At 33.0% G+C, this 14,490-nt stretch overlaps 1 protein-coding gene and 1 pseudogene across 1 annotated transcript; both read right to left on the bottom strand.

Annotated features, from left to right (window-relative positions):
• On the bottom strand, positions 1-5,423 carry LOC107907733 (peroxidase N1-like; annotated as a pseudogene).
• Positions 5,424-6,375: 952 nt separating this feature from the next.
• On the bottom strand, positions 6,376-7,835 carry LOC107908967 (peroxidase N1). Its single transcript, XM_016836290.2, has 3 exons — positions 7,316-7,835; positions 7,062-7,224; positions 6,376-6,971 (listed from the first exon to the last, which is right to left on the bottom strand). Exons 1-3 carry the CDS (start codon positions 7,718-7,720, stop codon positions 6,556-6,558), a joined length of 984 nt encoding a protein of 327 aa, XP_016691779.2. The 5' UTR covers positions 7,721-7,835; the 3' UTR covers positions 6,376-6,555.
• Positions 7,836-14,490: the final 6,655 nt, after the last annotated feature.

Genomic DNA, 14,490 nt, shown 5'->3' with positions numbered 1-14,490 from the left:
TTAGTTAATGGCAGAGCAAATTCTTCTAATATCACTATTTGTGCTTGTCTTCACACCAATGTTACTCATCTTAACCATGTACTGATAAGTCATAAAAGTAACATATTTTTAATCTTATTGTTGATGCATTTTTAGATGATTTATTATCTAAATTAGTGAATTTGATGCTCCTAATCCTTTAAATTCATGTTTCTATACTTAGGTGAGCATTGGGGAGTGAAAGGAGCGAAAAATAAGCCAAAATCGAACAAAAATAGCTATTTTCAGGATCTACATGGTCTGGGATTTTCACATGGGCTAGGCACATGCCAGTGTGAGCCACACGAGCTGGCCACACGCCCATGTGCCAGCCTGTGTCGATTTTGCAACCTGCTTCCTAGATACGTGGAAAAACTCAATTTTTAGACTTTTTGAGCATTCTAAAGTCTATAAATACCAATTAGAAGAAGACCTAAGGGAACTATCAGAGAAGATTGAAGAAAACACTCAAAGAACGCCATCGGAATCAACTCGGAAGTGGATCTCCATCAAGATCAAAGATCTCTTTTTAATTTCTTTTAAAGTTTTATTGAGTTTCTTTATGTCTTGTGGTTATCCTAACTTTGAGATGTTTCTATTCCGAATTATGAACTAAATTCCCTAGATACCTAGGGAAGATGAAACCTATGATGAATCTTATTATTTGATTTCTGATTTACGCGATAAATACTTGATTCTTATTCTCAATTATTTATTTTAATATTTCTGGAATACTAATTCAAGTTTAATGTGCTTATTTCAATGGACCAAAAGTCTATGTTTAATAGTAGATCTAGCATAATTGATTGGAGTTGCATGCAATCCTAGAAATAGGATGATATAAATCTATCGAATTAGAGTCAAATCAAATAGAGGAATCCATAGATTGAGTTAATGCGACGATAGGGGTTTTAACTAGAAAGAGATTTCAATTAATCAACCTAAAGTCAATTGTTCTTACTCTCGAAAGAGATATTAGCATAATTTAGGGCTTTCTATGGATCAAGAAACAAGTGGATAAATTGTTTAATTTAGATTCAGAATAATTGGTGAAGTTTAGATGAATTCTTTCCTAGGTATTGTCTTTCTCATTGGTTATCTTCGATTATTATCCTATTTCATTCTCTGTTGCGTTCTTAGTTAAATTAGATTAGTAAATTTAGATTAAAAACAATAACTCCAATTTATCGGCTAAATAATAGAAAAACGGTAATTACTAGTACTTTTAGTTCTCGTGGATACGATATTCCCTACTCACCATAACTATACTATTGTTCGATAGGTGCGCTTGCTTTTATCTTAATTATAGTTAGTTTAGTAACCATCATGGACCTTGTGAATTTCACGTTACAATTCAATGACAGTGAGCCTCTATCACCCAAGAAACGCTGCATAAAGGTCCTGGTGGAGGAATTGGTCCATTGTAACAGCTCGATTTTGGGTCTAGTCAAAACAGTGGTTTCGGGACCACAAATCCGACGAGGAAAAAATTTATTTTAAAATTATGACATGGGTTGCATTATGATAGGAAGGTTGCATGAAAATACTGATATGAAAATTTTATCGATTTAGTGATTAATTAAGGAAAGAACCTATTTGTATAAAATGTAGAAATTGAATTCTAGAAGCTAGAAAGGTTAAATAGATATGAAATTCAAAACTAGAGGTCTTTATATGGTAAATAGACTATCAATCAAAAGATGGTAGATTTTTATGGATGAATCATCCATGGAATTTGAGAAAAAGAAAAGGACTAAATTGGAATTTGGGGAAATTAAAAGATGATAATTAATTACATGAACATATCATCTTTTTCTATCATCTTCTTCCCCAAAATTTACATGGAAACCCTAGGAGAGAGAAAAGAGACTTTCTTGGCATAAATTGGTAAGTAATCATGTCCTGTTTTTAATAATTTTTATATTTTTGAGATCGAGATAACATGTTCTCTTTAATTTGAGGATTTATTTGAAAAGTTATCAATGTATGGAAATTGTGCCATGGATGAACATGCTGAAAATTGAAAATTTTTGGTACAAAATGAAAGGTTTTTAGTAAATAAACAACCTTTACAAAGTGATTTTGGGTGAAATTGCGATTTAGGGACTAAATGGTAAACTTGTGAAATTCAAAGGAAAAATTCTGATTTTTGTGAAATCTATGAACTGTTATAGATACATATGAATTTCGTTTAGGCTTGAAAAGGGGATTGAATTGCATGAATTTCATTTTTCGAGCCTAGGGATGAAATAGGAATAAATGAAAAGTGTAGGGGCGAAAATGTAATTTTTCCAGAGAGTGATTTTTGAATTAAATTGAATAATGTGGGTGTTAAATAAGTTAAATGTGTTGTTATAAATCAAGAAAGATGAGAAATTGACCTTGATCGGTAAAAAGAAAAGTGAGAAAAAGTGAAAAATTATGAAAGAGTACATTCAGTAATAAAACGGTTTAGACAACAACAGTTGTGTGACTTTAAAAAATCACCAAAAATGGTGGAAATTGAATTAAAGGCTGAATGATAAATGAAATTAAATCTGAATGAGTCTATTTTCACATAAAAGAAATGGTGTACACAAAAAAATTTTATATTATGAGATATTTGAACTTGGGTGAGACAGGGTTAGAATGATTTTGGAATCCCCTATTCTGACTTGAAAAAATCATTAAAAATTGTACAAAAATAATTATGGGTTATAATTTATATGTTTAAAATCCTCAATGAGTCTATTTTCAATAGAAATAAACGAGGACATCATTAGAATTCTGTACAATGAGATAATTAATTTTTAGTGAAAAGAGGTCAGAACTGTCGAATAGTGAAACAAGGGAAACTTTAAAGAATAAACTATACTTATTGGCTAGACCAAAAATTATGAAAATTTTATTGTAAGAAGATATGTGAGTCTAGTTTTAGAGAAAATAAATTAGTGACTCTGACTCAGACAGACAGCTTGAATTTACATACAGGAAAATAGTGATAGTATGGATAATGTTGTTTAAATGTGTTATACACATTAAGGATGTGGAATGGAGAGGAGGAGGAAGAAAAATTGGGAAATATATGAATGATTTGTGTATAATTGGTCATATGCTTGATTATAATTGATAAACGATGAAATATAAATGATGCTTATATTTGTGTATTATTGGTCATGGTTTAAGCTCATGTGTGAAAAATAAAGTTTCATAGTATGTGTGTATGGTATATTCGGTATATGATTTGGCATGAAGTAATGTCATGAATGGTTTATGAATTAACACATGTTGGTAAGCATGATACGTGAATAAATGTTGTGCTCATCCATGCTTATAATGCTTATGCTATATGTGTATTTGGCTAACATATTTGGTGTACATGCTTAGGCTTTGGCCAAGTAGTGGCTGGATTATGTCACGTTAAATTTATAAGTTATGCATTGAAATGGTAAGTGTCTAATTGGAAATATGCTTGTGATCATAAAAAGGGTGGTAAGGTTTAAATTATGTAATATCTAGTGAAATGGTTTATCATGCGGTTAGTTCCAAAAATAGTTATGTTTAAATACACTAGCTTGCGACTATGGTTGAATGATATGTTTATATCTTGAGTGATGTGCATAGGAAACGAGTGTGGAAAGGTAATGAAATAGTAAGTTTATATGGCTGAAATTTAATGATTACATGTTAATTTCATGAATTATATAATGTATGATGAGATATATTTGTTGATGAATTGAGAATAAAATAACAATGCGAAAATCGAATAAATGATCAAATTGAGTGGAATATCGGATTTGAGTACTTCTTATCAGTGACAAGTGATAAGTGGTAGCTTAACTACACTTATCTGATCGGTGACAAGTGACAAGTGATAAGTGGTAGTTTTAGCTACACTTATCTGATCAGTGACATGTGCCAAGTGATAAATGTGATCCGTGAAAGACCATGGCAGGGCTATGGCTTCGGAAAGTGCTAAGTGATCATACACAATATCATAGTTATACTATGGCAAAGTGGAAGTGAAGTACTCAATTTTCCGTAACCATTCCCTAATTTGATTAAGGATGGTAAGTGACAAATGAGACCAAAAGAATTATAGTAAATGGATAAGTGGTAGTGAATTTATACCATGATGATGAGTTGAATTGATGTTGTTATTTAAGCTAAAGTGATATTTTCATTGCAAAATTGAGAATTTCATAAATGTGTTAATGAATGGTATAATCGATAAACGTTGTGTTAAATGGTAAATATGTGTTAGTATTGAACTTAATGATTTGAATTGTGAACATGAGAAATTTGTGTATTGAATGAAATGGAAATGAAGCATTGAATTATTAAGACTTGTGAATTGCATGAATATGTATCGGGTCTCGTAGGTCCTATTTATTATGAATATAATATTTTGAGAATATATTATAAAGAATTATAAAAGCATGTTAATAATTTGAAAGCTTTAATTTAGATGAAGTTTTATAATTCGGTTAAATACGTTTACAAGTTTATGTGTTCTAGTAATGCCTCGTACCCTATTCCGATGTTGAATACGGGTAACGGGTGTTACATCTATAATTTTTTATTGTACTCTATTTCCCTACCATTCCTCAAGTTAACGAAGAAGGAGGTGTCAAACCTGTTTCCACTACCGGTGTCCAAATCAATGCGCCTTGTGTCGTCACCGTTTTGTGGGCAAAGTGCTTGCAGTTGAGGCACGAATGCTGGGTTGATTGCGGGATCTGGACCACCGTTGGTGAAGTTGTATAATCTGTAGTTAGAAAGCAGGCGAGCTGAAGTCCTTATGGCGTGTCCCCCTGCAACAACAGCAAACATATGTTAAGCCAACCACAACCAGAAGCAATATTAATCAGATAAAAGATTTGGAACATTATTAAAGTAAAATTACTTACCAACGAGGGCAACAAGGTCTTGAGTGTTGAGACCAAAGGCGGCGAACTTTTGCTTTTGAGAATCAATTGACTCTTTAAATCCAGGCAAATTGGCCCAGTTTATTCCTCTCTTCTGCATTTCATATACGTATGAAAGACATAATTAGCCGTTGCATTAATTGACAGGGCTTTTAGTAGTATATGATTAAGAAAATACAGTAATATGTTTACCAGAAAGACGGAGCTGCAAGCGTTAGAATATCAGCGCATGAGACGACACCAGGACCTGCAGCTTCGAGCTGAGTTTTGGCATCGCAATAACTTCATGCCCTCTCAACATGATGTTGGGAGGGGGGTTTTCTCCGTATTAGGGCCGCCAATGAGGATGGAGGCGTCACATCCCTGAACAAAGTAGTCATGGAAGTGCATCCTCAGCAAGCCGGGTGCAATAATAGGATTAGAACGGAAATGGGACTAAATTGTTAACCTAACAATGGATACAGCTCGAGGGCATGTTTTTGCATAGAACCCAACTCGAGTTAAAAAGAACAAGAAAAATAGGAGAAGAATGAGAATGATGTATTTTATTAATTAATTAAGGATATTTATAATGTTTTTCAAAGTATATATTTATATAACATCATCATATATGAAAATGATAATTTTCCATCCTTATGTATGAAAAAGACAGGGGAGATGATTATTTTACAACATTTATATAATTATTCTTCTGAAATATCCACTTGTTGTATAAACGGGTCAATATTTCCTTTAGAAATGTAAGAGATTTAATCTCAACTTTTATTAGTAAGGTCTTGACAAGTTGTCTTCTTTTGCTAACCAATCCAATTATGTTCTAAAAACACTAATCATATCATCAAATCTTGAAAAAATCTAAGTTTAGAGAACAAAATAAATCTAATTGTCAAGTTCAAGTACCAAAGTGAATATAAAAAAGTACAAATACTAAAATGGACCTCATTCCCAAATTCAAGAACCACAATTTATATTATCCAATTTTTAATAATGATGTATCATATTATTATTTATTAATGGTACATAAAACTTACACTAACTATACATTAAATATTCTCGATGTAATATCCCTTTTATCTGTCGTCTTGGATTTTGTTTAATTTGATTGGATCATAGTACTCGTATAGTTGAGCTTTTCATCCTCTAAAAAAGAAGTTTGGTGGCGCATCAGGAGACAAATAGACAATAAAATAAAATAAAATAAAATTAGTGAAATGATATTATTACTTTGAAATGTTTTCTTCAACAACGTTTATGTTAAATAATTTGTGTTAATTTCTCCTAATAATCAACGTTTGTAGAAATATGTTAACAGGACCCTATCAATAAATAATGGAGAGAAACAATTATTGAGCAATTGTTGTGAAATAAGTCAAACTTCAAAATGGATATAATGGAGCAACTATTATAACTAAAAGCTGAAATCTTAAAGTGTAAGGAAGATATAAAACAAAATTCAAATATAATTCCATTGAAAAATATAATGATACAATTAAACAAAATTATTAACATAGGGAAAAAATCATGTGTAATATTTAAAAAAAAAACATTTTTTAGATTTTTTCATCAGCTTACGCTAATTTATAAAAGAACCATCACCCTCCCTGATTAATTGCATAAAACTGCAGTTAAATTAGTTAATGGCAGAGCAAATTCTTCGAATTTCGCCATTAGTGCTCGTCTTCACACCAATGTTGCTCATCTTCACCATGGACCTTGCAAATTCCACGTTAAAGTTCAAAGGCCGCGAGCCTCTCTCACCCAAGAAGCGCTGCACAAAAGTCCTGGTGGAGGGATCAGTCCACAATTTTTGATCGGACTCTAGTATTCCCCGACCATTCCTCAAGTTGGCGAAGAAGGAGGTGTCGAACCTGTTTCCACTACCGGTGTCCAAATCAATGCGCCTTGAACCGTCACCGTTTTGTGGGCAAAGTGCTTGCAGTTGAGGCACGAATGCTGGGTTCATTGTGGGGTCTGGACCACCGTTGGTGAAGTTGTATAATCTGTAGCTAAAAAGCTGGCAAGCTGAAGTCCCTATGGTGTGTCCTCCTGCAACAACAAGGAACAAATGTTAAGTCAACCAGACTCGATGTTAATCAGATAGAAACTTTAGAACGTTATAGAAGTAAAATTACTTACCAACGAGAGCAACAAGGTCTTGAGTGTTGAGACCAAAGGCGGCGAACTTTTGGTTTTGAGAATCAATGGACTCTCTAAATCCAGGCAAAATGGTGGTATCCGATGCCAATGAAACCCTCCCATCTCTGCGTCCAGTAGGCACCGCCCAGTTTATTCCTCTCGTCTGCATTTCATATATGCAAGAAAAACATAATCAGCCATTCATTGACAGAGCTTTTAGTAGTATATGATTAAGAAAACGTAGTAATGTTTACCAGAAAGACGGAGTCACGAGCTGCAAGAGTTAGAATATCAGCGCATGAGACGACACCAGGACATGCAGCTTCGAGCTGAGTTTTTGCATCGTCAATAACTTCATACCCTCTCAACAATCGGTTTGGAGGGGCGGTTTTCTCCGTATTAGGGCCATCAATGAGGATGGAGGCGTCACATCCCTGAACAAAGCAGTCATGGAAGTGCATCCTCAGCAAGCCAGGTGCAATGTTAGGATTAGAACGGAAATGGGACTGAACTGCTGACCTAATAATGGATTCAGCTCGAGGGCATGTTCTCGCATAGAACCCAACTCGAGTTCCCTGAGCTTGCACCAATGCAGCAGCCATGGCAAGCATGACAGTCATTGCAAGGAAGAAACGTGGGTTGGTGTAAGCACCCTTCATTATCGTAGTTAGTAGACTGGGATTATAATCAAGGATAAAGAGCAAAGAGAAAGATCTGTTGTGTGTGTACAGTGGATGTAATTGATTGTGAGTTTGTGGGATGGGAGAGCAGAGCAGAGGTGGGGGTTTATTTATAGGCCAAAAATTTAGTCAACATAGAGAAAAAGTAAAGAAAGCCGGCTATAAGGAACCGCCATTGAAAAGGGGAAAATGGGCTAATTCGAAATAACAATAATGGAGCAATGATGAGTTGGTAGACAATTAGCATGTAGCTGCTTGCCTGCTTCTGGTTAAGCATAGTGGAAGCGAAAAGCAAATTGCAATGGCGAGCTGTCTTTCAGCTTCACGTGAAGACCTAGTATTTTTTTCAAACATCATCTATTTATTTACACTGATATAAAAACATTTATTATCAATTTAACTTGGCCACCGGATAATTTGAAAGTAGCAGCTTACCGCTAGCAATGTATTAAGATTTTAGACCGAATTTAGTTTACTAAACTTAGTCAAATCTTCAAGGCTCTCATCTTCATTCTTTTCTGTATAATAATCATAATTTTGTATCATACATGATAACGTTATAATGAATGGGTGTATACTTTGTAAGATTTTAATTTCATTAATTAAGACTATCGTTAGCTTTATATAATTCAACTTTAAATTCAACCAATAACACAAAACATGATTTTTACCAACTAATTTATATTTGTTTTTCAAGAAATCTTATCAAATATTTAAAATCTCATTTATACCAAATTTGTGGACAAAGAAAACTATATCTCTATTAATTTAAGGGGAATATAATTGGGATGCATTATTTTTTTTAATTTAAACTTGATTTATGTTTGATGCATTGGTAACGCATAAATTATGTATCTATTATCATTGGTATAATAATTTTTTTGTCCATAAATTTTATAAATAAAATTTATTTTAGCACCTCATTTAATTTTTCTTCTTTTTATCGAATCACTTCCAAAATGGATAGAAAAGGTAGCATTTGTTAATTTTTTTAACGTGAGATACACGTGAACGACATGCCAGCCAGTATTTAATTAATTTTTTTTAAATTTTAAAATATTAAAATTACTTTTTATAATTTTATAATAATTTTAATGATTTTAAATTTTTATAATTTTTTTTTAAAATTTTTCATTCACATGACAGTCCATGTGTATTTCACATCAACAAAGTTAAAAGAACAATAACTTTTTCATCCATTTTGGAATTATTTGACAAAAAATACAAGTTTAAAAGCTAAAGAAAATAAAAAAATTTAATTAAAAGATTAAAATATTTTTTAAAATTGAAGGATTAAATAAATCATTATATCATTATCCCATCAAAAATTTTAAAATTAAATTCAAATGGTTTTATGTTTAATAATCTCTCATCATATTCCATTCTTACATCACTACATCAAATATAAATTATATATTTATGTCCATCTCATCTAATTATTGTTTGATTCAACAAAAGTGTAAGTAAAAAAATATTGAGGACCTTGAAAAGCCACTATATCCAAAAGTCTTTGTAATCTATGAAAAAGGGGTGCAAGTGTTTGTTTTAATGGGATAAATAAAGTTATAAGAAATTAGTTTTTGTAGTAAATAATGATTAAAACTGTTCGTGACAGTGTTTTCCGAAGCAAAGCCCTTTGTTAAAGACCTGAAAAAGCGTGGTTTACTTTTTCTATTTCCGAGTCAACAGAAATAAATGTCACTTTATTCTTAATTGTGACGGTGAATATTTTAATCATTCAAACCTAATTAGCATTGACATTAATCATCAAGGAAAAACAGATAATTTGTTAATTGTTCTTCTTTTCTTCAAGGAAAATAAAATATCGTTGAAATTTTGATAACTGTGACAAAGTCATCCGACGACAAAAGTCTCCTTTTGCATGCCTATCTTAATGACTTCATTTTTAATACAGTTGAATATTAATAAATCAAATCATACCATCTTATTAGATTATTGGTTTTATTTTTAAAATCTGATATCATTTTTTTAATATATTCAACCTTTTTTATTTATTTATTTTCTACTTTCCTTTATCCTTCCTGTGTTTTTTAAGGTTGGCTTAATTGTTTGTCTATGGTTTAATCAACTTGCATGAAGCGAGGTCAGCAGACTGAGGAGGTCGATCAAAAATGTAAAGACTAATCGGCTACAGCTTGGCATCCTTAGCCATCATATCCGCCGTCATATTATGATTAGTCCAAATATGCCATGGACGACTCAACTTTAGATTTCACCCAATTATGTATATGATGCGTTGGGTATTAAATATTAAACTTATTCTATTGTATTTAAGAAAAATAAGATAGGGGATTAAAATAGTTTTATTTTTCAATAAGTTTTTTTTTAATTTAACTGCTACAATTTTTTTTAACATGAATCGGGTAAATGTTGTGATAAACGATAAAAGTAACATATTCTAATCTCATTTTTAATGCGTTTTTGGATGATTATTCATGCAAATTGGTGAATTTTATGCTCCTAATCCTTTGAATTTACGTTTTTATACTTAGGTGAGCATATGGGAGCAAAAGAAGCGAGAAACAACCGAAAATCGGACAAAAAGAGCAGATTTTAGGAGCCACACAGGCTGGACACACGACCATGTGCCAAACTGTTTTGATTTCGCAACTTGCTTCCCAAACACCCGGGAAAACGTTTTTTTAGGCTTTCTGAGTATTCTAAAGTCTATAAATACCAAATAGAATAAGAGAGAAGGGAGTCATCAGAGAATATTGAAGAAAACAACTCGAAGAACACCATTAGAGCCAACTCTGAAGCAGATTTCCATCAAGATTGAAGACCTCCTTTTAATTTCTTTTGAAGTTTTTATGAGTTTTTTTATTTCTTGTGGTTATTCTAACTTTAAGATGTTTTTATTCAGAATTATGAACTAATTCCCTAGATACCTAGGGAAGATGAAACCTATGATGAATTCTATTAGTTAATTTTTGTTTTATGCGATAAATACTTGATTTTTGTTCTTAGTTATGTGTGCTTATTTCTTGTTTTAATATTTCCGGGATATTAACTCATGTTTAATGTGCTTAAATCAGAGGAGGAAAAGTCACTGTTTAAGAGTAGATCTAGCATAATTGAGTGGAGTTGCATGCAATCTTAGAAATAGGATACGTAAATCTACCGGATTAGAGTCAAATCTAATAGGGAAATCCATAGATCGAGTTAATGCAACAATAGGGGTTTTAATTAGAAAGATATTTCAATTAATTAACCTAGAGTCAGTTGCTCTTACTCTTGAAAGAGATATTAGCATAATTTAGGGATTTCTACGGATCAAAATACCAAGTGAATAAATTGTTTAATTCAGATTCATAATAGTAGGTGAAGTCTAGATGGGTTCTTTCCTAGGTATTGTCTCTCTCATTGGTTATTATTCGGTTATTTTCATAATTTATTTTCTATTGAGTTCTTAGTTAGATTAATTTAGTAAATTTAGTTTAAAACCAATAACTCCAATTTATCGGCTAAATAATAGGAAAACAGTAATTACAAATACTTTTAGTCCCCGTGGATACGATATCTCTACTCACTATAGCTATACTATTTATCGATAGGTGCACTCGCCTTCGTCGTATTTTTAGTTAGTTTCGTGGCACATCATGTTGTTGTAGCCACAAGGCACGCTTGGTGGTGAAAGGTACGGCTGGTGGTAGATAAGGGCACTTACGTAGCATTAATTTGAAACGTTCCCACGCTTTGTAAAGAGACTCTCCCTCGAACTGACAGAAATTTATGATATCCATTTGAAGCTTCATAGTCTTTCTCGGAGGGAAATATTTGGCGAGGAATCTGCTGGTCAGCTCATCCCATACATTGATCGATTCAACGGGCTACGAATCTAACCGTATAAAAGCATCATCAGTTAAAGAGAAAGGGAATAACTGAAGACATATGGCGTCACCGATTACCCCATTATATTTAAAAGTATCACAAAGGGTTAGAAACCACTTAAGGTGTTGATTCCGGTCTTCGTTCATTGAGCCTCAGCATTGAAGATTCCCTTGTATCCTCTGGATCATCGTCAATTCGATTTTGAAGTTTTTATCATTAATCGCGGGACGATTAATGCTTCCATGGATTGCCTGCAGATCGGGCATGGCATAGTCTCTCAACGTTCGTTCTACCATCGGTCTTTGGTGAAATAGGGGTGGATGTTCTTCGACTCTCTGATCGTCGATCGCCTGCCTGACAATCGGTGGGTCTATCAGTGGGGGTTGGGCTCCTCTCGGAAGTTGGTCTCTTCTAGTGTGTGTCAAGATTTGTTTCGGCTCCGGTTCGAATAGTACAACCCCGTTACTGGTTCGAGTCATACACTACCTCCTGTAAGCAAAGGAAATTCAAACAAATCAACAAATATTTTCCAAACAAAAATAAGAAATAAACACTAAGAAAAGTTGTATCTATCACCCTAGCTTTTGCCATTTATCTCCTTAAACAGTATGCAATAATGCTAAAAACCACTCAATCTAACATCGGCTCCCCGACAATAACACCAACAACTTGATTACATACATAAAAAAAATAATTTTAAAAGTGCAGTTTTGATTGTAAGCGAACAGTGTTAGTTGTAATACTTATAGTGTCCAACGGAACATCGGGGTATTCTAAGGGGTCGACCCAAAGGAGCCGGTGATTAAGTAATTATTAAACTATAAACATGAAATTAAAGGAGTCTAGCTAGCTACTCACTAGGTACTATATGACAACAGGCCATTCACAAGTTTAATTACTCTAATTAATTACCTAAAAACAACAAATGACTAAATTGTAAATGAAACAAAATATGAAACTAGCAAATTCAAACAAATACGATAATAGGCTGCGATTGGTTGATTTCCATGTAGTTGGTTAACCTTTGAATTAGGGATCTAAATCGCTAATTCTCCTAAATTGGTTTAATTTTACCTCTCTTCTCGGTCTCACTTATCTTAATTTTCCCTTAGGGGCATCAATTTTAATTTTTTAAGTCTATTTGATTTAGTCCCTTAACCCAAAAATCACCTTCCCCACATTTCCATCAACCAACCACCTATGATTTAGCTACTCATGTTCATATTCAAACCCAATAATAACAAGAAATTAAATGAAAGTATCATTAACTTAAACCCTAAGTAAATCAATAAAAACCTAAGCTTTCTTGCAAAAACTTGACTAGCACAATAATGAAGGCAAGAACAGTAAGCAAAAACACCAAAGAAATGGTTTTTAACCAAGGAAATTAAAGAAAACTGAATAAAATTAACATGCGATAAAAATGTAAACAAAAGAGGTTGAAGGTTTAACTAAGCAAATAAACTCTAGCTACAATGATAACTAACTTACCTACCAACTATGAAACTAAGAAAAGAAAAGAAAATGTGCAAGAAAAATAAAACCTAATTTATGGATAAGAGAAGATAAAACTAAAACCCTAAAAGATAAAAAGAAAACATAAGAAAACTAAACTAAACTGTAGCTAGCTTATATCTAATATGTGTGTCTCAGCCAATTTTGGCTTCTTTTAGCAGTGTTTTGACCCTACTTCTTATGCCCAAAATGTCACTCAATGTGCGTTTTTGATTGGTATTGGAGTTGGACAAGTTTACCCTTGCAATCATTTTTGTCTATTCTCGTCAGGGGTATTGCGATACCCATGGTCTGGTATCACGATAACCACATCAGTCTTCACTTGGGGGATTCTTTGGGAGTTCAATATCATGATACCCATAGCTAGTATCGCGATACCACTAGGAGTGGCCTCGATCCTCTTCAATTCAGTAGTGTTAGGGGTATCACGACTTTCAAGCTTCAATCTCGTGATACCCCCTTCTAGGTGATGTTTTCACTCACGTTCGGGCCTCCAATGACTACCTACAGCACTCAATCAATTATTAGGTGCTCTATGGCGTATTTGGCTATTTCGGGTCTCAAAAGTAATAAAAAAACATACTAATTCACTTATTAAAGCTAAGAACAAAAATTAAGTAAAAACATCACAAAAACATATAGATTACTCAAAAGCAAGCTCGTTAACTGTACTGGGAGCCTAATTTGACATATTAAATTACGACAAATCAGTGGTGAAAAGTTATTCACAACAACAAGGTTTAGATTATGATGACACATTTCCTCCCGTTGCTCGGTTTGAAACAATGAGAATTTCTAATTGCCTTACCCGCTCAATTAAATTGGCCCATTTACTAATTTCATGTGAAGTCAGCATTTTTAAATGGAGAACTCGAAAAGGAAGTGTATATTTCTCAATTGAAAGTTTTGTTGTTCGTGGGAAAAAAGAACAAGTAAGAACGAACCTACTCATACCTTCTTTTTATGGCCTAAAAAAAGCTCCGCGGGCATAGTACAACAAAATTAACTTATACTTTCTTTTTAATGGCTTCGAGAAAAGTAAGAATGAACCTACTCTTTACACAGGTTTCTCTCATTAATGAGTTTAAATTGTGTATGGAAAGAAAGTTTGAGATGTCAGACTTGGGTCTGTTGCATTATTTTCTTGGGTTAGAAGTGAAGCAAGTTAAAGATGAAACTTTTGTGTAACAAGGGAAATATACAACTGATTTGTTTAAAATATTCAACATGCTAAATTGCAATGACCTCAATGAACTTGAACAACAAGTTGTAGATAGATGATGGGACTAAAAAAGCTAATATAAGTGACTTTAGAACCATGGTTGAAGGCTTGATCTATTTGACTCAAACAAGGCCTTACATAACCTTTCTAGTTAGGGTAA

This window comes from Gossypium hirsutum, chromosome D02 (assembly GCF_007990345.1).
Source record: "Gossypium hirsutum isolate 1008001.06 chromosome D02, Gossypium_hirsutum_v2.1, whole genome shotgun sequence".
NCBI lineage: Eukaryota > Viridiplantae > Streptophyta > Magnoliopsida > Malvales > Malvaceae > Gossypium > Gossypium hirsutum.
Note: the sequence above shows the minus strand (reverse complement) of the source record. Positions and strands in the feature narration are given on the sequence as shown.